The sequence below is a fragment of the Neltuma alba genome, unplaced genomic scaffold (genome assembly GCF_004799145.2).
Source record: "Neltuma alba isolate B1F8T4 unplaced genomic scaffold, ASM479914v2 tig00011442_pilon, whole genome shotgun sequence".
Lineage (NCBI taxonomy): Eukaryota > Viridiplantae > Streptophyta > Magnoliopsida > Fabales > Fabaceae > Neltuma > Neltuma alba.
This window is the reverse complement of record NW_021636124.1, coordinates 34,683-61,249: the sequence shown is the minus strand read 5'-3', so window position 1 is coordinate 61,249 and position 26,567 is coordinate 34,683. Positions and strand designations below refer to the sequence as shown.

Genomic DNA, 26,567 nt, shown 5'->3' with positions numbered 1-26,567 from the left:
TAAGAATAATATTAATTCTGACAAAAAAATAAGAATAATATTAGGAATATCACTTAAATTTTATGATAAGTCTTTAATTATTTTTATTGGTAGGTGTAAATTAGTTAGAAGCGTTTTACATTATGTTGGCAAATGAAAAAAAAAAAAAGGAAACATTTTGCATTATGCACCAAAGAGAGTACTGTATATGTGGCCAAAAAAAAAATCTCTTTTTTACTAAAATGTATTTTATTAACACAAACATTATTCAACAATATTTTCTATATATATTTAATTTTTTCAAATTTTTAAGTTTCAATTTGAAATGGGTATTATTGTATTGTAAAGAATATTTTTGACAATATTAAAAACTGGGCTAAAACGCAATTAAGAAAATAAAGAAGATCTGTATGTAAATAAATAGATGAAAAACTGAGTGCATAGGTGGATGGATGATAGTGAAGCAATAAATATTGTAGATTTCAAAGATCAAAACCTTGTAAATAGCACAAAGACAAGCATGCGTGTTTCTCTCAGTATTTGTGACACACAAGCTTACACACTAGGCGGGCTTCCTCTGGTGAGTTTGACCGGCGGCGCCACCACCAGAATGGCGGAGGAAAAAGTCTACCCTCTCACCCTCCTACCACTTGTCACCCTCTTCACTCTCTCATCCACAAATCAATCCAATCACTTACCTCTCCACTAAAAACTAGGACCAGCCTCCCCCATTTTTTTCTATATTCAGCCCCTCACACAACACAACTTCGATCACTACTTCACATTCACACCCACACACACCCACCGTCCATCTTCATTTTAATTTTCTTCTTCTGGGTCTCCTTTTAATTGTATGGCTTTCATGGTCGGCGATCGGCAATCCAACTTTAAGCACTTCTGCAAAATCTGCAAGAAAGGGTTTGGCTGTGGCAGAGCTCTCGGAGGCCACATGAGGGCTCACGGCATCGGAGACGAAGGCGGCGGCATGGACGACGATGACGACCCGGCCAGCGACTGGGAAGACAGCAACAAGCTTGGTGGAGATTCTAATGTTTCTCCCTCCAACAAACGAATGTACGCCTTGAGGACGAACCCTAATCGGTTCAAGAGTGTTAGGATTTGTGAGAATTGTCGTAAAGAGTTCTTCTGTTGGAAATCCTTCCTTGAACATGGTAAATGCACTTCCGACGACCCCGATGAGTCGTTCGTCTCGTCGCCGGGCTCGGACGGCGACGATATGTCAGGTCGGAGAGGTTGTGGTTGGTCTAAGAGGAAGAGGTCTTTTCGAGCCAAAGTGGGAAGCTTCAATAATAACCCTAATTATTCACCATCCAATGAAGACGAAGACCTCGCTAACTGTTTAATGATGCTGTCAAACGCCGCCGTGGATCCTCTCGATGAATCTTCTGCGTTCGCGAGCAAAGACGAAGATAGAAGAAACCCTAATCTGAGCTTCATGGCTCCAATGTCCCAAATCTCTTCAGATCATAACAAAGCCAAAGAGGGAGGCGGCAATAATATTAATCATAAGGGTTTGTTTGAATGCAAAGCATGCAAGAAAGTGTTCAATTCGCATCAAGCATTGGGTGGTCACAGAGCCAGCCACAAGAAAGTCAAAGGTTGCTTCGCGGCTCGGCTAGACAACCTCGACGACTCCGGCACCGGCGCTGACGATGACGTCATCACCCATGAAGACCAACTCTTCCCGACCAACAAATCCAACAACAATTCAGCCCTTCACTTCGATCAAGGGTCCAACAATAATAACGCCTCATCAATGGCGTCGTCCTCTAAGAGGAAATCCAAAGTCCATGAATGCTCCATATGCCACCGCGTTTTCTCATCTGGACAAGCACTGGGAGGACACAAGAGGTGTCATTGGATTACATCAAACGCACCAGACACCTCGGCGCTGGCTAGATTTCAGCAATTTCAAGAACAAATAGAACAACACATGACCAATAATAATCAAGTTATGGCAAAGTTTGACGACTCTGATCAGCCAATTGATCTCAAGCTCGATCTCAACCTCCCAGCTCCGTCGCGCAATGTCTCAACGGAAATCTACTTACAGTCATGGGTCGGTGGTGGCAGTGGAGGAGTGGTGAAAGAACATAAAGATGACAAAAGTCAAAGTCTTCATCGTCGTCAAGAAATGGACAATGAGAATAATAATGATGAAGAATGCAAGAACAGTAACAAAAACCTTAACGCTAGCAGTGGTTCAACCATGCCAAACGTGGAAGATGACGAAGCTGAGAGTAAGGTGAAGTTAGCGAAACTAAGTGAACTAAAGGACATGAACGTAGGAGGGAGTTCCTCGCCATGGTTACAGGTGGGAATCGGTTCCAGTACAACTACTACTGATGTCGGAACTGACCCATAATTCACATATAGCTTTTGGCAAAACCATATCATTGTTGTGGTTTTCTCTTTCATTTGTTTGTTTGTTTCCCTTAAACATGGAAAAACAACAGAGAAGAGGTAAATAGTTATAGGGAATACAGTTACTACACATACATGCTCGTCCCGATTCAATGTGTTAATCATATAAAAATTCAGAGTGTTTTTTCCTTTCTTTAATTTGTACATTTTTGTGATCTAAAGTTAATTACGTTTTATTTGTTTTTACCACTTAGTGTCGTTGTTATACTCTGTTCATTTAATTTCTCCTATAAGATATATACCTTCTATAATCTGTCTTGACTGGTATTATAGGAATCTCTCATGAATTAAATAAGGACAACATATCACTTTTATTACATGTGTTATGGAAATCTCTCATGTCTTACCGTTCATTCTAACAATTTGAAAATTTCAAGCGACTTTAGAATGAGAGGTTTCCTTGTTGGAGCATTTCAAATCCAATATGATTATTGTGGTTATGATTATCTTAATCTTGGCTTTCACTTTAAGCTTTCAAATCTTATTAAGCTTTTGAAAAAAGAGCTCTTAACATAGTTATTTGGATATACTACTACTTAAGCTTGTGTTAGCACTTTCTGATTTCTGATTCAGAAACAGGACTGTTGTCCCTCCGGTGATTTTTACCTTTTTCGTTAACAGTCCATTGGCTATATTGATTTTGATTCAAAAAACACTCACTCGATATCTTCTATTTGTTTGTAACGAGTAGGATATAACACTAACAATAACAAGTCATATCACTTATATGAATCACAGTGTTATTGTAGTTGATCAACAATTAAATCTTTAAAAAAATTGTTAGTCAAAAAGTATTGTTCAATAATTTCATTTCATTGAGCGTTTTATTTAGCCTTCCTTTATCCTTTTCAGATGGCTCATACATCTACCTTTCTCATGGCGCCATCAACAATCTTATTTGTACATGTCCATAACTCTTTCCTCTATAAGATCATTATGTATCTTATTTATTAATTCTGATATGTTCACATATCTATTTCATCACTTCATCTGAATTACCAAACATATCCTTATCTCAGTTCTTAACTGTATCTGGAGACGCGTAAAAAGGAAGGAAATTCTATAATTGGGATCATTTAAATTTGGTTGAAATAGTTTAGATTTCATCTTTTGTTTTTTTAAAAATTTTTTTTGATGAAAATCATTATTGTTTATTAAAAAAGTATTTATTGAAAAATTGTATTTATTCTATGTCATATTTTTTTTAAAAAAATAACAACATTTTTTGCCCGAAAAATAAATAATAACATTTGAGTCATCCAATTAATTTTAGACAATTCAAATGGGACGTCCAAATTTTGCATAGATTAGAATAGTTAAGTTAGCAATTGAGGTGTTCAGTGACTGCGACACCGACGGCACAGGAAAATCGATAGTTCTTATGGGCTTTGCGGTTTCTGCGTGCTGCAAATTGCTTCTCAATATGTTTTACTATTTAATTTAATATCCGATGATATTTGGTGAATTTTGAATATTATTATACTCACTAAAAATACCTTTAATTTCATCATGGCATGATTTTTTTTATCAATATAATAATATATAAATCTTCAATTTTATTTAAAAGGAATTTAGTTTTTCCCCACTTTATTCCACTACAATTGATAGTACAACTTAGTTTCTCAAGGAAAAAATATGTTCTTAGGCCTTGTTTGCTCCAGCACTTTAAAATTCCTATAAGAATAGCTTTGCCATCGTAATCATCATTTCTTAAAAATTAGCAATTTAGATTCATGACTTTATACTATCGATCCTTATTTCCACCTCTCTTTTTATTTGTTACCCTTCTCTTACAAAGTTTTTTTCTTTATAACTATTTGGGCCATCCGGTTTTTGGTGGTTTTTTTAGATCCTGTTATTAAATATATGAACAACTGATTCAGATCGAGACTGTATGACCAAGATGCCTTTTCCTAGAGGTTTTTTCTAACAAGGTGGGATTCAAACACATTTCGCCCATTTTGTGATCTGTTTCATCGCTAGATCAAATACCTTTGAGTTATAAAGATCTATTTATGGTCATTATCATTTTAGTCCATTTGATTTTTTTTTTCCATCACCAATTCCATCCCATTTCATTCATATAATTTCCAACAGCGAGACAGACTCTTAGTTAGTACCTCCTAGTATTCCATTTGAATAAAATTCAATTCTAACTATTTGTTTATTTTGATTTTTTGGGGGCTATAGGTAAACATCTATTTGTTATTTATGGTGGCAATGTCATGTGATAGTGAATGTTGAGCTTTAACAAAAATATAAAGTTGAGATAACCAAGACTAAAATGTTAAGATGAATGTTTAATGATTAAAAAAAAAAAGAAGTAATAAACATATGCTAGTGGAATTGGTATGATATCCATTTAAAAAAATGATAGAACATTGTTTAAAATAATTCAGACATGTACAAAAAAAACATGTCATTAAGGGTATTAGTGATGATGATAGAATAAAAAATTGAATCCTATGAAAAAAAAAATAAGGTACTAAAAATCAGACTGATCATTAAACCAGTTAAAATAGTAATTTAAAGGTTAGTGGTTGAACCAAAGTCAAACAGATCATAATTAAAATATATAGAAATATTTGTGTTTAACTCTACAAAATAATTTTTAAGCAGAAATATTAATTAAATGACCATATCAAGTATTATTTCTTGAGCATTGTAACGTTATCACTTCAAATGGAGCAACGTGAAAGGCTTTTCTTTTTTTGGGAAGGGAAAACTTTTTAATTTCATTGAAATTCTTGTAGGCATGCCTTTTCAAATTTTCAGTTTTCACTTTAGTCTGCCGACACTTCACTCTCACCCTCTTTTCACGTTTTCATCCTCTCTCTCTCTTCGTTTTCTCAAGCCTTCTTCTCCGTCACTCATAAATCTTCAAAAGCCACTTGAAGATTGAAGGTTGTTGTGCCTGCAAATAGTTGAAACCATCATGATTCGTGAATAGCCGCATCTTCTTGTTGTCTTGCTGAACAGATCGTGCTATTAAAAACTTCAGATGCTTCTTGCTCTTACTTTTTTGTAGTTTATGATCTTATTAAAAGGGAAACCAAAGTGTTAGATTTCTTCATCATCATCATCTTTCTTTCTTCTTCCTCAGTGAGACCTCTTTGTTTCTGATATGATCTTCTTTTTCTCAACTCAATAAGATCGTCCAACCTGGGGGTTAGCTGAGTTTGTCCTGGTTTACCCTAAGTCACACCAAGTCGTTCGGAGTCGGTTTTATGCCCAGCCAGAGTCTCAACCAAACCGGCCAAGTTGGCTAGGTCGCTGGTTTTCGAGCCAGCTCGACCAGTCTGGTCTGGGTTTTGTAAAACGGGTTAGAGAACCACCAGTAAAATTATTGAACAGTATTTTTTTATTGTTTAAAAAGTCATGAAGTTCCATAATTTTGGTTCATGATTTAATAATATTTAAATTATCGAATCTATAAATTATTGAACCCTTGATGAAAGATTCTCGCTACATTCAATTCGCAGAATATTCATGTTTCTTTGTTGTATCTTTTTGGGCCTTTAAAAACTCCTCCACATCATAAAGCTTGCAAGGCTGCCACAATGTTACTTTTCCCGTCCTCTGGATACTGAGCCCTTGAGGAAAGGGTAGCTTCCATTAGTGAGCCTTGAGGTCCCATTTAGTAGAAGGCATTAAAAACAAGAGATAAGAAGAGATAAAAACTGACATTACAATTAAGAAAAATTATTGGAAAAAAATTTAGTATGAGTAATTGTTTGTTACATAAGATTAGATAAACTCTTGAAGGTAAGATAGGAAAATGCCACTTCCTCCCATAGTATTCCTCAATCTCACATACATGATTTGTATAATTTCACATAACAAACAACTCTCATGCTAAACAGTCTTTTAATATATTTCCTCAATCACAATTCCCACCCCTCATTTTTAATGCCTCAAACCAAACAGGACCTTAGTTCTTCATACTTAGCACATCTAAGTCTTTTATATCACTCTCGAGAATTGGATTTAGTGAAAGAAACTACTCTTTTATAATGTGATGAATTAAGAAATAAATTTTTGCTGAAAAATGTACTCACATTTAGTGCTTGACACTATCCACTTCTCTGTTTTTTTTTTTTTTGAAAAAGAATCAAACATGCCCAATGTTGTTTCACTCTATTTTCATAGGTCGTGCATTATTGAGCATTATACATTAAAATATTGAAAAAAATAGACTGAACAAGAAGAAATGAATGTTACATGCATTCTTCCTACTTCTGTTGCTCTTTCAAAAACAAAAAGAGGCTTCTTTTGTGCTGGGATTAAGGACGGAGCGTTTGGCTCAACTCAAACTCAATTCATCATCTGCAATTGCCTTTTCCATATAAATCCCATAAACGGTTAATGGCACATCATATTACAAATAAGAGATGAATTATCATCACAATCAAAAATCCAGTGCCACCCAAATTGAACATTCTAACAGGGTGCTCACTTCGGCGTAAACACAATTCAATACTGATGACTTCTCTTACTGAGGAATTGTTTTGGACTCTGAAAATGGCTGCCAAAGAATGGAAATATTAAGAATGCAATAGATATTGTACATATATACAGTTTCTTCTGCCGTAAAAAGGGAACCCTTTTCCATTGCAGATGCTAAACCAGAAGAGTCATCACAGCATGACTTAACAACGCTGTAACTTACAAATGTTTCGTTCAGTACAAAGCCCCATCTTCCACCGTTCGGGCAGAGATGATTTCAAAAAGGAAAGAAGCTTGCCTTTCCATTTAAAGTTTCTGTATTTAGTAGGTTCTTACATTTGCAATAAAGCATTGTCATAGTGAGCCTTACCTAATTTTAACACATAACAAAGAGTTGTTAACCAGTAATTGCTTAGCCCATGATAGCCATGAGGCCTTTTGATTTCACTTTTGCTGCTAATTCTGCTTTTCGGTGGGCAAGTGTTGGCTCTACTGCATACAAATTAAAAGAGCTTAAAGCCAACCTATCCCGTTCAACCTGTTACAAATTATCCATAATTTACCTGAAAAATGCTGCTAAATTAGTAATTTACTTGACATTACAGACCTTGTCATGTATCAAAGTCAGAAATAAAACAGATGAACAGGTAGGGCCATCAGGCATCCCAAGGTATATCATCTGAGCAGCAGTTAACAACCGATGGAATTTAATTGAATGATATTTCATGGAAAGTAGAGATTAGGAATATCCAACTTCTAGTAAGAAAATGCAGATGCACGGAGTCAGTATCATAGCAAGAACAAGTGACATGAACAAAGGAAGATGCACACTCAGATGCAAGAATTTGTGAAAGCAGACATGTATAAGCCAAGTTCTGGTTCATTTCATCTTATTCTCTGCTAATCAATGAGCTCTCGACATTCTAGATTCCTAAGGATGTTTACAGTCACAATCACAATTGAGAAAGACATCATATGCATTAATAAAATCATTCCATTTACTTCCTAGAGTCCACAAGGTTGACTGTGAACACCTATAGAACATTGCCTTCTGAGAGGGAAATGATTATGGATACTGCATCTCTATTCTCCCTTCACTGTATGTGGAAATATGCAATACAGAAAGATAAAAAGCAGAGCCAACCAAAAAGAGGAAGAAATATGAAGGAGAAATAAGAATAAAAATGAATGAGATTAACTTTTTCTGGAGGCAAAAGTATACACTTCTCCTGTTGCTATACAACTGCAATAGAGAGGATTTGTGCAGGAATAATTCCAATGGAGTTATAGTGTTTTCCAATATTAATAGTGCACTACCCCCAACCTTGTTTTCACTTACATGTGAAACACAAAGGCAGCCTCACATTGCAAATGTGAAAATGGGGGGCGTTTATCCTAAAAACGAAGCTACTTTGACAATTGCAAAGAAAAATAGTTTTGAAAAGCCTAATTTTTGGATTCATTTCAAACTAGGTATAATTTAATGGTAAAGGCATCGATAGTCATTGCTATATACAAGGATGAGTAATTGATTCTTTGATCAAGATGATATGAACATGAACAATAAAATTTATACTTAACATACATACTAGTTTGCCCTGCTGCTGTAAATTTAGATAGGGATTCAAAAAAAAAAAGTCCTTCTAATCAACCATAAGTTCATCTGATCAGCACAAACCCAAAAAGAGACCCCAATCCCAAAAGACTACAACATACAACATACGTGGACTCATAACAGTTCATCAATCATAATATGGGCTATACGTCTTGCAAACATGGCAATAAATCATAGAAGATCTTACAAAGAAATATAATACTACTGAACGGGGCAACTTAAAAAGATCACAGGCCTAATAAAATGGAACCCAAAATGGTTCAGTAGCTAAAAGCAACACTGCAACACACCATAAATCTCACCGACAATCACATAAAAAAACGCCAAAAAATTCAAAAATTGATAATTTACCAAGCACAGAGCAACTGAAATAGGAGTTTCGGCATGTAAGACGATGGCTGTTGAGTCTTCGAATGTTGCATTAGCAGAAGTCCGACCTGAAAAACGACAATTTAAGTTTGAAGACCGACGAGCGAGCTCAGAGCCCACAATCAGATTTTCCAGAGGACACGAAAGCGGTCAACGGTGACGTTTTATTGTGCTTTTGTCATTTTGGATTAAGATAATTGAAATGGGCTCAGCCCTCTGGCTAAAAAGAATTGAGTAGCCCACTCACCAAAAACAAATAAAAGGGAATTAAGTAGCCCACTCGCCACTCCTATGATCTTTTTAATTTTAAAAAAGGATCCAAAGAGAGGAATGATTAAAAGAACGACAAAGTAAGGGAAGGAGTGTTTTTTCTCTCTCTTGGTATCTGTGCCAAACTTTTGCGTGTTCATGGAAGACACAGGTCAACGCAAGAACCCGTCGAACCGGCCACTGGACACATCTGAGACAGATAGGAAAAAGAAGAAGAAACTGGATGAGATAGTAACAGCCATCATGGACGACAACATGGAGGATAAGGAATCAGAAGTAAGTAACTTGGAGAAAAAAGAAACTGCAGAAGAGGGGAGTAGGACACAGGAAATCAGAGAGGTGGGTGCACTGGCAAAAGTAGGGGTAACTCAGAACAAGGAACCAGGACCATCCTACAAGCAATCCTTGATGGGTTTTAACGGAGTGGCGAATGGAAGTACAAGCATGGAAGCAGAAGATTTATTTTTGAATGATGAAGAAATATTCTGGAATATGCCGGAACCCACAGAGGAGATTAGAAAACTTATGAAGTTATATCCGTGGTTCCTGTCTCAGAGGAAGAATACAACGAATGGTGTAAACCATGGAACTTCTCCTTAATAATCACAGTCTTGGGAAGAAGATATAATCTCTATATGTTGAAATCTCATTTGATGCATATGTGGGGTTTCCAGGACTTTGATCTGATTGACTTGCCTAATAACTACTTTGTAGTTAATTTCACAAACAAGGAACTCTGGAAACAACAATATAGGAAGGTACTATATGAGGGGCCATAGATCGTAGCACAGCACTGCATCTTGGTGCACAGTGGACGCCGTATTTCGACCCCTTCAAAAACCAACTAGGTTGCAATGTTACTTGGGTTCGAATACCTCATATACCCATGCATTGCTACAATAGCCATTGCATTGCCAGAGTGGGTGAGAGGATTGGCCGACCATTGTGGGTGGACTTGAACACACTCTCGGATCGGATGGACACTAATGCCAAAGTGGAAAAGGGAAGGTATGCAAGGTTGTGTGTTGAACTTGATCTGCAAAAACAACTTGTGCCCAGACTAACCGTGGCCAACGAAGCTTTCAATGTGGAATATGAAGGTCTCAATCTTATATGCTTTGAATGTGTTCGATATGGCCACCGGAGGGAAGCCTACCCATGGAAAAAAACTACTCAACAAAACTATGCAAGCACTAGTACAGCTGCTCCAACACACCACCCACCGAAGATGCGACCGGAGACGTAAACGGTAAACTCAGGACCAATGGATAATGACACCTTCGGTCCATGGATGTTTACCACTGGATCCTCCAAATCTCGGTTTTCAAGGAACAAATTCCAACAGGAAGTACAAAGTGAGCCTAAACAGGGAGCAAAAGGTGTCAGGAGAGTCGATATACCTGTGGCTAAATCGCGATTTGCAGCGCTGGCTGCGTTGGACAAGGAAAGAATAGATGATAGGGAGTTGAGAAATAGCGTAGAAGTAGTAAGTAGTCAGATTGAGAAGGAGCAGATACTGGTGGACTCAGGGAAAAAGAAATAAGTGACAACTTCTTATACAAAGATGACGGTAGGCACGAAAAATGGAGGGAGCTCCAAAGCACTAAGCAAGCCCAAGTTTCAACAAAAGGCCCTGGGCAAAATACCTGAAAAGCCCAAAGTTAATCCAACAATTGAGGTAGCAGAGCAAGTTATTTCTCAGGAAGCTGAAACCCGACAGGAATGGGCCTTAGTGGGTCAGAATACAAAAGATAGATCCAAGAACCCAAGACAACGAACTCATGTGGTGGTCAGTGGACAAATGGAATGTAGAAGCAAGCCCACTAGTGCAACGTCATTGGGTAATCCCATAAAAACCACCGAAAATAAACAAAGACTAGTAGTGCATCAGTCAAAACAAAATTTTATTACAAATGGACAAGGATAGATAACCTACGTGAAAATGATAGTCCATGATGACCCTGAACCACCAGATCTCGAAGCGAAGAAATGGGAGAGTGATATGGAAAGCATGGAAGATGCAGTCGCAGACTTGGCTGATGAGAGGTCCGAAGAGTTAGAAGTGGTTCCAAACACGGCAAAAGATAGGTAACTATCTTATGGGTACTCTCCTGTTGATTTCGGTTAATATGAATATTGCCTGCTGGAATTGTAGGGGGGCTGGAAGCCGGCCCTTCCCTCTTATTATCAAGGATATTGTTCACAAAAATCAGATTGGGATTTTTTGTCTTATTGAGCCACGTATCAGTGGAGACAAAGCCGACAGAGTAGTTCGACAACTTGGGTTTAACAATTGGATCTGGGTTGAGGCCTCGAGCTATTCAGGGGGAATCTGGGTACTTTGGAACGAGTGGGATTTCGAGGTGAAGCTGATTGCCTCTAGTGAACAATTCATACATTGTCAGATTACTAGAATTGGTACTTCCTCTCATTTCTTCTCCACTTTTGTTTATGGTGAAACCTGCTACACCAGGAGAACTGCGTTATGGCAAGCCATTCAAGCCATCGCAGAATTCACTGAGGATCCTTGGATCTTATTGGGAGACTTTAATGCCTATCGTTCATCGGTAGACAAGATAGGTAGTGTTAACCATCATATGATCTCTATGGCAAATTTCAATGACTGTATCAGCGATGCGGGACTACTAGAAATACAAGACCCCATATCCAAATACACATGGGAAAGAAACAGAGTGCAAGAGAAAATTGACTGGGTCTTCTGTAACTTGGCATGGGAGATAGCCAATCCAGAAAGCTGTGTCACACACGATCTAAAATACAAGTCTGATCACAAATTGATCGTGATGTCTTGGAGCAATAATTTGAGGCAAGTAAAGGTGAGACGAAGATTCCACTATCAAGCTGGGTGGTGCCTGGAAGAGGGGTTTAACTCTATAGTGGAAAGGGTGTGGACTGAGACAGATTGGTGCACAGGAGTTGATCAATTCCAGACGCTAGCTACAAAATGGAATAATGATTATATTGGGAGCATCCCAAAGTGAAAGAAACAGTTATTAATGAGATTGGAGGGCATTGAGCATACTAAAAGAACCCAAGTCAACAACGGTTTAGCTCGTGTAGAAAGGAAAATATGGGAAGAGTATAATAAACTGGTACTCCAGGAAGAGCTCATTTGGTACCAAAAGTCAAGATGTCAGTGGATGTAGTGGGGAGATAAAAATACTAAATATTTCCACGCATCTACGGTAATCAAGAGGAAAAAACAGAGAATTCTAGCTCTCCAAGATGAGAATGGAGTTTGGGTAAGCAACACGTGTCAAATGCACGAAATGGCTACTCAGTTCTATAAGAGGCTATATACAAAGGATAATGCTGTCTATGCTTCCACCTCCTGGCCGAATAGATTTCAACCTCTCTCAGCCATGGATCTATAAATGCTACATAGCAAAATTGATGATACAGAGATAAAAAATGCTGCCTTTTCTATTGGTGCCTTTAAAGCACCGGGACCAAATGGACTCCAGGCACACTTTTTTCACACTCAATGGGAGAAGGTGGGGGGAGTGGTTTGCAAGCTAATTAAAGAAGCTTTCTTAGACCCGAACTCTATCAGGAAAATCAACCAAACTAATGTGGTCCTGATCCCAAAAGTTGACCAACCGACATCTATTAAGGATCTGCGGCCTATTTCACTGTGTAATGTAAGCTACAAAATCATCACAAAGTTGATTGCTAGCAGATTCCAAAGAGTTATGAGTCATTTGGTGAGTACAGAACAATGTAGTTTCATTGCCAATAGATCCAGCTATGACAATATATTATAGCCTAGGAGGCTATACATATGATGAGTAGAAAGGGTGGAAGGAAAAAATATGTTGCAGTTAAAGTGGACATGGAGAAGGCTTATGATAGGCTTGATTGGAGCTTTTTGGAAAGTACCCTACAATGCATTGGATTGGAAAAAGGCTTATTAGATGTGATTATGGCTTGCGTGAGTACTGTGGAGATGAGAATCCTGTGGAATGGAAAAGAAGGCAACACCTTTACTCCTTCAAGAGGTGTGAGACAAGGAGATCCGCTTAGTTCATATCTCTTTGTGCTATGTATGGAGCGCTTGGGCCAGCGTATCAAGACGGAATGTGAACAAAAAAGGTGGAAATCGCTGAAGATTGGAAATGATGTTTGCATCTCCCATTTGTTCTTTGCAAACGATCTCATCTTGTTTACGAAAGCCAGTACAGCCCAAATGGGGGTTATTAAAAAGGTCATGGGTGAGTTCTGCAATGAATCAGGCCATAGAATTAATTTGCAAAAACCTAAAGCTTTCTTCTCAAAAGGGATCAACTTTAACAGGGCCTCACAGTTATGTCAGAAACTGGGTGTTGGCATCACACCTGATTTGGGGAAGTATTAGGGTGTCCCTTTATTCCACAATAAAGTGACAAAGGAGATGTTTGGACATATTATTAGGAAAGTGAGATCATGGCTGTCCACTTGGAAAGGGAAATACCTAAGCATGGCAGGGAGACTACTGCTGATAAAAGCAGTTATCTCAGCCCTTCCATCCTACCAAATATAGTCAACCAAGATCCCAAGTGGTGTTTTAAAGGAGATTGAACTCAAAAGGGATCAACTTTAACAGGGCCTCACAGTTATGTCAGAAACTGGGTGTTGGCATCACACCTGATTTGGGGAAGTATTAGGGTGTCCCTTTATTCCACAATAAAGTGACAAAGGAGATGTTTGGACATATTATTAGGAAAGTGAGATCACGGCTGTCCACTTGGAAAGGGAAATACCTAAGCATGGCAGGGAGACTACTGCTGATAAAAGCAGTTATCTCAGCCCTTCCATCCTACCAAATATAGTCAACCAAGATCCCAAGTGGTGTTTTAAAGGAGATTGAAAAGGTGAGTAGACACTTTCTGTGGTGTCAAGACGAAGCTTCTAAGAAAATACACCTTATAGCGTGGCACAAAATCTTGAAAAGCAAAAAACCGGGGTCTGGGCATAAAGAATTTGGAAAACCAAAATAAGGCTTTTGTAATGAAGCTCTATTGGGGTTTGATAACGAGACCGGAGGCACTGTGGGTTAAGTGTTTAAGATCCAAGTATGAATGCGGATCTCAGATGATTCCTGAAATTACTAGACCAAAAACATACTCCCCATTATGGAAGGCTATTTCTAATAGTTGGAGTGAATTTATGCAAGGAGTGGGAAGAAAAGTAAATAATGGTCAAACCACTCGCTTTTGGAGCGACAGGTGGATGCCCTTAGAAGTCCCTCTCATTGATTGTGTTACTCAGAACCTGATAGATGTCGACATGGAAGATATGGTGGCAAATTTTGTTCTGCCAGAAGGGAGATGGAATATAAATCACTGGAAACACTTCCTGCCAAATTTGGTCATTGAGATAATTAGAAGAGTTAGACCACCTGTGAAAGCAAAGGAAGATACGGTTTATTGGAGACATGGAGGGGATAAAAGGTTTACAGTCAAGTCTGCCTACAACTGGTTATCCTGTCCAGAAGGGCCAAGTACAAATTCTGTTTGGCAAAAAATATGGCGGTGGCCTGTGCCTGAGAAAATCAAACTTTTCATGTGGCAAGTTGGCCATGAGAGAGTCATCACAAATTCCCTAAGAGCTAAGAGAGGTCTTACTGATAGCGGAACATGCCCTCTGGGCTGTCATTGTGAGGAGAGTGTCATTCATGCTCTGAGAGATTGTGAGAAAGCCAAAACAATGTGGAAACAACTTATTTCTCCTAACGCATATTTTGCTTTTTTCTCTGGTGAATTACAGGTATGGCTTAATAGGAATTCAAGGAGTGATCCTGTGAGGAAAAAGATAGAAAGATGGCCATGGAACAATGTTTTTGCCCACACATGTTGGTTGATCTAGAAAGCAAGATGTACTCAACTATTTGAAGGGAAAGGGAGATCCCCAAACGAGGTTGTCCAGCAACTTTTATTCCACCTCATGGAACAGACAGCTAACGGGATATATAAGCACAAGATATTTACAGAACACAATTCTAACCAAGCTTATTAGCGGCCCCCAACAGCAGGAAACTTCAGAATTGACGTTGACGCCTCTGTTAGAAGTCAAAACCATGCAGCTTGTGGAGGCATAATTAGGAACTCGGAAGGAAACTGGGTGTTTGGGTTTCAAAAAAACTTAGGTATCTACCCAATAGCAGCAGCAAAAATTATGGCAATTAAGACTGGTTTGCAAGTCTACCAGAAACTCGGAATTAATGATATTCTGTTATACTCAGATTCTCTAGATGCTCTAAACTATCTAATGAGGGATAGTGGTGTGGATCACCCCTACAGAGAAGATATTGAGGAAACTAGACAGCTGATATATGAACACTGGAACCTGGAGATTAATTATGGATGTAGAGAAACATTGCAATGCGCTGATTTTCTAGCAAGGATAGCCCATAATGTGACGGACGAACTTATTTTGTTAAACGAAGTGCCTGAAAGTTGTAAAGCTCGCATCCTAGTGGATAAGCATGGAATGAGGGAGGGTGTACCCTCCATGAGTTAGGTTGCTTCTTCTTTTATTTCAAGCCTCGGCTTGCCCTTTTGTAAGAAACAAAAAAAAAAAGGGATCCAAAGAAAAGAAAAAATTACCAACAACAGTAGATCCATATGACAAGTGAGCAGTTGTTATTTATTATCTTAGAACTTGTCACTGTAAGTTGCTTTGTTGTCATTGGGACATTTTATGTTCCTAACTTAGGACTTCATAGTAATTCTTCATTTTAAAAACTAAAGCAAAAGAGATCCATTTGTCAACTAGGATTGAGTTTAGTGGAAGGAGCTAGTCCTTCACAATGTGGTAAATTAATGTTCAAATTTTTTATAGAAGAGGTGCTCATATTTAGTTTCTAACAGTACTTCAAATTGCTTACAATAAAAGGATATTTGTGCATATCCCAAAAAAAAAGCAAGAGATTCGTTTAAAATACTTTAACAAAACCAATGAAAATTAGGTTTAGCAGAAAATATTAGTCAATTACAATGTGGCGAACTAAGGTTCAAATTTCTGTTGAAAAAGGTATCCACATTCAATACTTGACAGTACTTCAAATAGGATTGTTTCTAATAGGAGGATAATTATGCCCAGCTAAAAAATACTTTAATATAGTTGGTCCATACAACAAAGTATGAAGTCAAATATGAAGTTTTTTTTTTTTGGCCAATGACAAGCTGCCCATTGGTAATGTTACTCACCATGTTTAAATAAGTTATTATTTGTCATGTTTGGATAAGATCTTGAACTTGAACTCCTGTTTAATATACTTGTGTATGAGGGTGCCTAAATTGATCGTATTTGAAATATATATGAAGATTTTTTATGGTTATATTATCGGCATTTGAACATTAAAATATGTCTCCCAGTGTTTCGAAAATCATATGAGTATCAACAAAAGTTTGGTCCACGCAAACAAGTTCCAGAATCTCCATCGTTATCAACCTCAGCTTCTCCAACAAACAAAGTTTTGAGCAAATTCCAGGACTTTATAAAAGGCTTGTCGTGCATCTATAAAACTAAAATACCCGTCACTCTATTCATTTATTATTCAATCATCTTTGGATTTATAAATAGAACAACAAAGTTGCACGTTGCAGATATTTCTTTTTTTTTTTTTTAAGTTTATGCATTGAAAATGAAATTTGAACTTAAGATATTTTCTAAACTAGGCACACATCCTTTTATTTCATCACTTGATCATATTTAGTGAGCTTATTTATTTTTGAAGGAGTTGTTTACACAAAGTTTTTATATATTCTATGTAAAATGAAGCTTCAGACGAAAATTGCATATAAAGTCCACTCAGTTGGTTTTGCAATCCCTATAGCCATCTTCTCTTTTTGGTTGAATCACTTTTAGTTTATGCTCTTGTTTAGAGTATTTATTTATTTTTAAACTTTTACTCAAAACTTCTCAGAAACAAACAGAAGTCGAAATAAAATTTTTCTATTATACTTACCTTGTAAAATTACTTTTAAAAAAGTTAACTCAAACATCATATTCATTTCTTTTTGGGTGTACCTGAATATTAAAAAAAAAAAATTGATGTACTTCAGGTATATTTTAAGTTTAAATTTAACTTATTTTATGAGCTAATAATTGCTGGTGGATAAATTTAAACATCTATGTGTTTTCTCTTATTTGAAAATAGAAAATGCAAAAATATCTAATGCTGATAGAAAATGACTTTAGGGGCTCTTTGGAGAAGTCAAGTTTGAGACCGAGGAGGCTACTCTCTTACGCCGGTTACTCGGCTTCTGGTATAATGAAATTGTGCTCCCACGTTTCCTATGGAATTATTTGAGATAAGTTATGTGGCCAAAAAAAATTGTACTCTCTTATTAGTCAAAACTATAATTTGATAAAATATTTAATATGTATAACTACTACAAGGACTATCTCAAAAAAAAAAGAGATAAAGTGGATTGAAATCTTATATTTAATATCAAATTAAATGTCAAACTAACTCTTATATTAAAAATCGAAAGTAAAATTATTCTTAATTCTGATAAAATATATTAAAAATAATTTATAAATATTGAGGAATATCAAATTCTTTGCATTGGATCCACTGAAATGCGCAACAACAATGAATAGCTTGTAAATTTGGAAAACAAAGAGGAAAAGAAGATGTTGTGAGGATGAGTAATTAATGTGAGGGGGAAGCAGCAACAATGAGAACAAAAAATGGGTCTACCAAACCCCTAACAAAACGGCATTGCATTCACTTCCCACGCTCTCCAACTAAAATATCCAAACTTCAAAGGAACGCACCTCCCCCACTCCGTATGCTTGCTGTGATCCATATTATAAGGTATTCCCTCTGATTTTATATACTACCTCTAGTCCTAATTATAAAAGCTAGTTGACTAATTTAAAAAAATTAAAATAAGAAGTTAAGTTAGTTATTTGTAATAAATAGGTGTTGTCTTTTCTAAAATATTCTTGCTAATCAAGTGTATTGGTTAAAATTACTATTATTAGAAGAGCTACCTTAGGAAGAAATGATAAATATGAGAGACAAAGTGAATTGAGATTTTATATTTAGGACCAAAATAAAAATCAAACAAAGTTTTATATTAAGAACCGGAAGTAGTATAAGCTTTATTTTTGAAGAGGAGTCTGATCCAAAATATAAATTTTATTTTTAGTTTGTTGAGCATTTATTGTTTTTGGAAAGAAGAGTACCTTTAATAATCTTATTAAAACTAAGAAAAGTTCTTCTTGGTGCCAATAAATAGTAAGAAAATATGGTTAAGCCACTATTTTTGGCCAATAAAATAATAAGTTTAAAAGATATAATCGGTGATATTTTTGTAAATATTAGTAAACTTTCCAGATCGATTACTCATATATATGTGTGTGTATAAAGTCTAAAAAATACTTTTTAGACCAATGGTTCTTGACCCAATTTCGATTTAGAAGGTGGTTAAAAATAATATTTAAAATATATTCTAGACTCGTTCTGGAACATAAGGTCTAAAATAGTATAATACTATAATTTAAAAATGTAATACTATCTCTAGTCTATAGTTTAAATTGAACTACAAACTAGATTTTGTATTGAGAATTAAGGGAGTGATTAATAGTTTTTGTAAATGTTAGTAAACTTTCTAGGTCGATTACTGTGTGTGTGTGTGTAAGGTCTAAAAAATGCTTTTTAGACCAATGGTTCTTGACCCAATTCCAATTTAGAAGTAGGTTAAAAATACTCCCTTTGATTTAAAATATAAGCTAAATTTTGTTGGAGTGGTTTAATTTTTTTTATAAGATGACATTTACTTTTATCTAAATATTTAACGAGTTTTTTTTTTCAATTTTATCCCTATATATTCTCTTTCCTTTTTGATTCATTTATTGCATCTTTTACTTACTCTCTTTATTAATAACGGTGTATTTGGGGAGAAAAACATGTCTTACATATTCATTGTTTTAAACTGATTTTAACTAGTTTCTTGACAAACGTAAATGGATAAAATTTAGTTTATATTTTGAACTAGAAGGAGTAATATTTAAAATATATTTTGGACTCGTTCTGCAACATAAGGTCTAAAATAGTAAAATACCATAATTTAAAAAAAGTAATACTTTCTCTAGTTTATAGTTTAAATTGAACTATAAAATCTTGTAGTAAGAATTGAGGTAGTAATTAACAGTTTTTAGATAGATTATTTGGTCTAACAGGTCTAGAAAGTGCTTGAAGCTTAATTAGGAATACTAGCGTATTCTCTTCTCCTTCAAACCCATAGCCGGCCATTGCCACATCTCGTCTCGCCATTTTCTTTCTGTCAAACTTTTCCCTCTATTTTTGTTCCCAACAACCATTTTCCTTTCCATATGTGCTTGGTTTCTTCTCCTCTGTATCTTCCTTTAAGTTCACATTCTTCTCTAGCAGCTTTAATCTGTTTGTCAACCTTAAGTTCGTTCATTAAGAAGCTTCATGTCGCCCTCTAATATGACTTTTTAGACCTCACCTTTGAAACCCATCTGGAAAATACTTTTCTAGACTGGTTGTTCATGCCAAACTTTCAAAACCAACCTTAGGTAGACCTGTTCTAGAACCAATCTAAGGAGTTATTTTTTAACCTGTCTAAAAAACGATTTTTGCACTAATGGAAATGGTGATTAATGAGATTTTTAAATAGGAGCAATCACGAAAAATATAATTAAATATTCCCCACTTGATAACTTATAATTAAAAAAAAAAGCATCTATTTTTCCAAAAAGAAAAGTGTCTCATACTGAAGAATTCAAATTTGTTGCTTCCTTTGTCTATCAAAACTTTGAGATCAACTTAATTTTCAAGGTTTTTTATTTTGTTAAGAGTTTAACTTAAAAACAGAAGTTCGTCCCTTTAATTAATTACCTAAGTTTGAGTGTGTGTAAACATTAAATATACTCCCTCCGTCTCTTATTATAAGATCCTTTTAACTAACTTAAACAGTTTAAGAAAATAGTTAAAATTAGTTAAAATCAATTAATATATAGCAAATGCAATTTTTTTCCAAGTATACCTTTATATATAAATGGGTAAATGTGAGAGAGTAATAGTAAGATAAATAAAAAATATATATATTAAATGCATTAAATTAGAGATAAAATAGGTAATAATCCATTAAATGCTCAGATAAACTCAAAAAGAATCTTATAAAAAGAGACAAACCCATTCAAAATATTGGATCTTATAATAAGGGACGGAGTAGTATACTACTACTGCTTCTAGTGTTGATACAAGAGCTATTTAGGAGTTAAATTTGATCATAAATATAACATCTTAATTCACTTTGTCTCTCAAATTTATTATGTCATCTCTAAAATATTTTTATTGATTGTAAGGGATTTTAATAAAAATAGTTCCAATACACATGACTAAAAAATTAGTGTAGGGAAGTCAACACACATTTATTACAATTAATCAACTTAACTAATTTTTTTAAAAATTACTTAGTTAGCTCTCATATTAAAAACAAGAGGTAGTACTTCCAATTAAAAATGTAATGCTCAAATATCACCTTATAATTAAGACAAATATTTCTAATTGTCAGAAGTAAAATTACATGTTAGAATCTAAACATAATAAATCACTTCCCTTATCCTTAATATAAAAGCTACTTAGTGATTTGAATAGATTAAATAAATTAAGTTAATTATTTATAACAAATATGAGTTAATGTCATTAAGAAACCGTTTTATTTATTAATCATGATTATATTTAGATAAAGACTCTCTTAATATGCATAATTAATGTAATCAAAAAAATGATTGGATTAAAAAATGCGTATAATTAATTGATCAAGCAAGCGACCCGTCGGCATGGTAAAGCTGCCAACGCTGACAATTGGCTGTCTGATCACCGGCAGAAAGCAACAGAATCACCTCCCCACACACATACGCGCACAAAAATAAAAATTCTGATTCCGTTTTATTTTAATTTAATTATTATTAATGTCAACTTCTTAAGAAAATCCATTGGATGCTAAAACGGCACGAGGATGCTGCCTGCTACGTGTCATGCTTGGGTTCGACGGTTGTCATTTAGGTGACATGCGCGTGATGGTATCAAACCGGAAGGGTCGTTTTAGTCAGATCAGGTCAAGATGGATGGAGAGAAGGAAGGAAGGAAGGAACCTGTGCTGCTTCATTCTGCCTCGCCGTTTACGACAAATGCAAGCCGTTTCTCATGGACTTGGACCACCTGGCCAGCAGTTTGTCCTCTTCATTTATTATTTTTCCAAAAATAACCTTCACCAATGCGTGGCGTTAAAAAGAAAACATGATCTCTTCAAAATCTTGTTTCTCACTCACTTGATGGCGATTATTCTTTTCCTAGCCTATTAGGCATCATTCTTTATAAATTCATATTATCAGAAAATTATTTGTTTTCAGAATTTTCACTTCAAGTATAGACTATGAAGGTTAAATATTTTTCTAGGTTTGTTTTCGGACGGCATTGTTATGACTGATGAATTCTGAAATTTAAAAAAAAAAAAAAAAAGATTGCAATTGTTTGACAATGAGTTGTATCTATAAAAGATTCTTCAGGATACCATCAAAACCATCGTTTTCAGACAATCAAATTTGGGTTTGGCTCCAAAAAAAAAAAAAAGAGGGTCAAATTTGGAAGGATTTTTTTCCCCTTTTTATCTCTTGTTTTAAGGAATGTAATTCTAGGGTAGTATCTATTGTTTTCTTTTTTAAATAATTTGATTAGATTAAAGAAGTTAGGTAAGTTAGTTAATTATAAGAAAAGTGACACATTTTTCCTAAAACATCATAGTCATCTTTTTTAGTACCCACATCTCCCTCTTCTACTTGTTATGGTTGAGGAGTATCGATATGGATAATTTAGAGAAAATTGATAAATATGATAAATAGTCTTATATTTAGAACCAAAACTAACTCAAGAATTAGATCATATATTAAGACCGGAGGAGTAATTCATAAAATCTTCGATTAACCGTTGGATTGAGTTAATGGCTGTAATTAAAGAAAAAGATCCAAGTCGCAAAGAGCCTAATTCGGACCCAAAAAACTATTTTTATGATTTAGTATGGCCGGACTGCAATTAAGCTACTATTGAGCCAAGTCGAAATTAGATCGGAATTAGAACAATTCGCAGAAAATTGATTGGGCTTTGGGGGTAATGAAAAATGTTTAAAAAAATTTTTTTAAAAAAAACAGCACCATAAAAATAAAAAGAATTGACCCTATAGCAAAAACCTAATATTCAGCCATTTGTAGCCATATGGTCTTATTTTATTAAAACTTCTATTATGAATTTTTTTTGCCAACATCTATTATGAATTTTATCTTATATATAGTTATATACATTATATCGTTTGTACGCACATAGTTATTGTTATTAAATTTTTATTTAATTATTATATTACATGTTGACTATAGGTTAGAAGTTGTGTGTGTATATACAGGTATAGCATTCACTGATTCAAAATATATCAGTAACTAATATAAAAAGTCTTAAAAATTATTCTGTAATTCTAATTAAAAAAAGAGAGATTTATATATTTAAAACGATTCCTTTGCTGAAATATATCTAGAAAGATTGAGCCGCTGTTGAAATGAATTGAAAGGGGTATTCAATTTTTTTTTTTTAATTGTTTATTTGGATTCATTGATTTTTCGAACCAACCACGTTAACATCACGCAAAAAAAAAAAAAACCAAGTTAAAATATGAACTACTACCTGCCATCCTAATTATAAGATCTTTTTATAGTCTATAATAAGGTCTTATAATTAAAACCAGAGATAATACTATATACTTTATTGCTGTACTACATCGCATGAAATTTAAAAATTGAGTTGCATTAATTTAGATTCTTAAGCTGTTTGGTATAAAGTATTAAAAATGAAAGGTAATAATTATAATCGGGATTGAGAAAAACCATTACAAATTGTTTAATATAAGTAGTTTCTTGTTACATAAAATTAGACAACTCCATCTAGGTGAGATTGTGGAATACCATCTCCTTCCATAATATTCTAGAATTCCACTATATGAATTTATCCAATCACAGATAATAGCAATTATTTATACTAAATATTTTTTTAATATATTTTTTCAATCATAATCTTAATTTTTATCCCTCATTTTTAACATTTTATACCAAATGGTCTTTAATTATTATGTAAAGTCTCTAATCAAATCATACTATCCGAACTAGCTAAATAGTTTGCTACTGCATTATACTAGTATGTTATGATTGTCATTGACGATTGTACTAAACTGATAATATAACTATATTATCAATTTCGTTTCAGCTAAGTTGAAAAAAACGTGAGAAAATTAATGGAAAGTTCCTGTTTAAAAATTTTATTAGTTAGAAGGATTTAATATATTTTTATATACTAAAAATACTATTACTTGGCATGATTTTATACATAGAAAATACTACTACTCAAATTCAGGTTGTAGTGATCAATAAAAATTTTAGATAGGAATTTTTTTAACCGATTCTTTTAAGAAAAACTGTAATTCAAGACTTAATTTTAAGTTATGGATAACAAAGAAGTTTTTTTTCGTCTGAAAGTTAAAGTTTCTATTAATTAAGTTTTAAAAAATTATTAAACATCCGAATAAGTTATGTAATTAAATAATTTTGATATTAACTTTCTTCAAAATTAATAACTAACTTGCCTAATTTGCCCCAAAAAATAATAAACTTGTCTAAAATTTAAGTTGTAAAAGATTCGTAATCTTAAAGTTTTTAATATAAGATTTATAAAATCTAAAACTTTAAATATACATTTAATGTTGGAGATCATGAAGAATCAATGACTACAAATCAAATACCAGGAGCGATCCAAATACAGAGGGCCTTTTTGGAAGTGAACAAAGTCAAAGCTTAAGAAAAAGAAAGACTTAAAGCAATTCAATACAAAAACGGCCAAGTCTCGCATGTTACTTGCAGTAGTTTTATTTTTTAAAAAAACATTAATTTCCCAATTTATTACGGCCTTTGAACGTTTCAAGAAATAAAAAATTTATAAAAAAAAAAGAAAGGAAAAAGGCAACCTCATAAAAAGATAAGCAAAAAAAGTTTGTTATTCTTTTTCTTTTTTTTTTTTGGGAAGAAAAATAGAGATAAATTTGCGTTGCCTTTATTAATATAGTTCTCTCTCAGAAACATACCAACCAGGAAGACGAACAGAGTATTCGCTCTCTGTTTTTCATCGTTCGGTGTCTGACTCTGATCTTCTTGCTTCATGTTCATGGAGAAGCGCGAGTGCAAGCTTTGCTCCAAAACCTTCGCTAATGGCAGAGCTCTGGGAGGTCACATGAGGTCTCACATGAAGAAGCTTTCGCTACCTTCCAAGCCACAGGAATCCCGATCGCCTTCTCCCACTTTACTGAGTTTCGCGGCCGACTCGCCTTCTTCTTCTTCTTCATCTGAAGATGAAGGAGACAACGGTCTGAGTTATGTCTTCAGAGGGAAACCGAAGAGGAGCATTCGCATCGTAGATCCTGAGTTTTCGTTTGTTGTGGATCCTAACGGCTCTGTGATTCAAGACAGAGAGAGCGAGACGGAGACCGAGTCATCCAAGAAGCCAAGTCGGAAACGATCCAAACGAGCTTGGAAACTCGGTAGTTCCGATGATGATGACGATGATGATGATCACTACTGTCACAAGAAAATTCAGCAACAAGAAACAGTGGGAAAAGTCAAATCGAACGAACTGTGTAAGACCGAGTCGTGGATTCCGGAGCCTGAACCGGCGAGTTCGATCTCCGATACGACCACCGAAGAAGACGTCGCGTACTGCCTTATGATGCTTTCTAGGGACAAATGGAAGAGACAAAAGGATCTGAAAGACCAATACGACATCGCGGAGGAAGACGAGGACAAGGACGAAGACGAAGACGCGGAAGAAAACGAAGGCGATGAATCCGAGGGGGCTTTGAAAGCGTTGAAATCCAGAACTCGCGGTAAGTACACGTGCGAGACGTGCAAGAAGGTGTTTCGATCTTATCAAGCACTTGGTGGTCACAGAGCGAGTCACAAGAAGATCAAAGTGGAGCCCGAGAATCATAACAATAATGAAGGCACTTCATCTTCTTCAATGTTGGATAAGAAAATTCACGAATGCCCTATCTGTTTCAGAGTTTTCTCTTCAGGTCAAGCTCTTGGGGGACACAAGAGGACCCATCTTACTGGGTCGTCGTCGACATTACCGACTCAAACTTCCACTAAGCCGGTCGAAAATTTCATAGATCTTAACCTTCCTGCTCCGACGGACGAAGACGACATCAGCCAAATCGACAATTCTGGAGTTTCAGATGCTGAATTCGTCATTGATCGCATCAGACAGTGAAGAAATTCTGGTGCTTTAGCACCTAGATTACTTCAATTCAAAGGTAACTAAAAGAGAACAAAGTTTTGGTCAAATTTTCTGTATAATTTTATATAACTTATATGCTTAATTAGTCTTTAATTCTTTCCTTTTGGAATTCTAACTTGTAATTCAGTTCTCCTGAATTATGATGCTTTGCTTCTGTAACAAGTGACTTTAATTAGCATCCATTAATGGAGGAACCCAACTATTGTGTTTAGGGTTGTTACTCTCTGTTAATTACTCTATATTCGAACTTTATTTTCTTTTCCTTCAAATTAAAAAAACCATGAACTGATAGAAAATTTTTTTTTTTGGTGTTTATTTGTTTCCTCCACTATGCAAAAGAAATGCGAAGCGTGCGTGTTGTAGTGGACTCTGTTTCAGAATATTAACTATGGGAAGTTTTAAATATAAAAGTCGTCCTCTTTTTCTTTTCTTTTTTTTTTTTGGCCAGAAAATATCAAAGTCGTTCTCACCAGAAGTTGATCAACCTCTGTGTCAGAAACTAACTTCTACCTTTTTCTAGTTTTTTTGGTATTGACTAACTGTTTTTCCCTTAAAAAATTAGTTATAATTATATTATAAGAGAATTATTTTTGTTGATTTTTTGGCCAATATTTGGGCGTGGGTTAAATTAGCCATTTTATTCATCTATTCAATTCCGGGGGATGGGTACTTTTTTATTATTTTCATCCTCAAGTTTTTTTTTTTGGAACTGGGACAAGAAGATATATTCCAATGCACTTTCCCACTTTTTCTTTTCTTTTTTCCTTTAAATTTCCCCTATTCATTAGACGCTTTTTTGGTTTGGGGGGGGGTGGGGACGCCGTTATTTTCATGAGATTTAATGAATTTTTGGAAAAACAATTTTGTGGAATCTTAGTCTGGGCAAAAATGATGTGTCTTCAAGACTTTGACTAAACGGAATAAGTGAATTAGTTTTTTTTTCTTTTTTGTGTTTTTTTGCCATAGAATAAGTGAATTAGCTGAAATGCCATAAGTGGGTTCCAGAAACAACCTCAATGTCAAGCTTAAGACGAAGGAAGGAAAGAAAGTGGGATCCCATATTTTCTGATAGAT

The 26,567-nt window shown here is 35.1% G+C and overlaps 2 protein-coding genes and 1 long non-coding RNA gene across 3 annotated transcripts; 2 read left to right on the top strand and 1 right to left on the bottom strand.

The window, feature by feature from the left end:
• The first annotated feature begins 832 nt into the window (after positions 1-832).
• On the top strand, positions 833-2,365 carry LOC114713645 (zinc finger protein ZAT4-like). The gene has a single exon (XM_028898313.1). The coding sequence runs from the start codon at positions 833-835 to the stop codon at positions 2,363-2,365; it is 1,533 nt and encodes a 510-aa protein (XP_028754146.1).
• Positions 1,140-25,713, top strand: LOC114713643 (zinc finger protein ZAT9-like). The gene is made up of 3 exons (XM_028898311.1): positions 1,140-1,151; positions 12,637-12,639; positions 24,293-25,713. The coding sequence occupies exon 3, from the start codon at positions 24,360-24,362 to the stop codon at positions 25,464-25,466; it is 1,107 nt and encodes a 368-aa protein (XP_028754144.1). The 5' UTR covers positions 1,140-1,151; positions 12,637-12,639; positions 24,293-24,359; the 3' UTR covers positions 25,467-25,713.
• On the bottom strand, positions 6,543-8,942 carry LOC114713644 (uncharacterized). The gene is made up of 2 exons (XR_003737357.1): positions 8,837-8,942; positions 6,543-7,433 (listed from the first exon to the last, which is right to left on the bottom strand). It is a non-coding gene; the product is annotated as an uncharacterized LOC114713644 (long non-coding RNA).
• Positions 25,714-26,567: the final 854 nt, after the last annotated feature.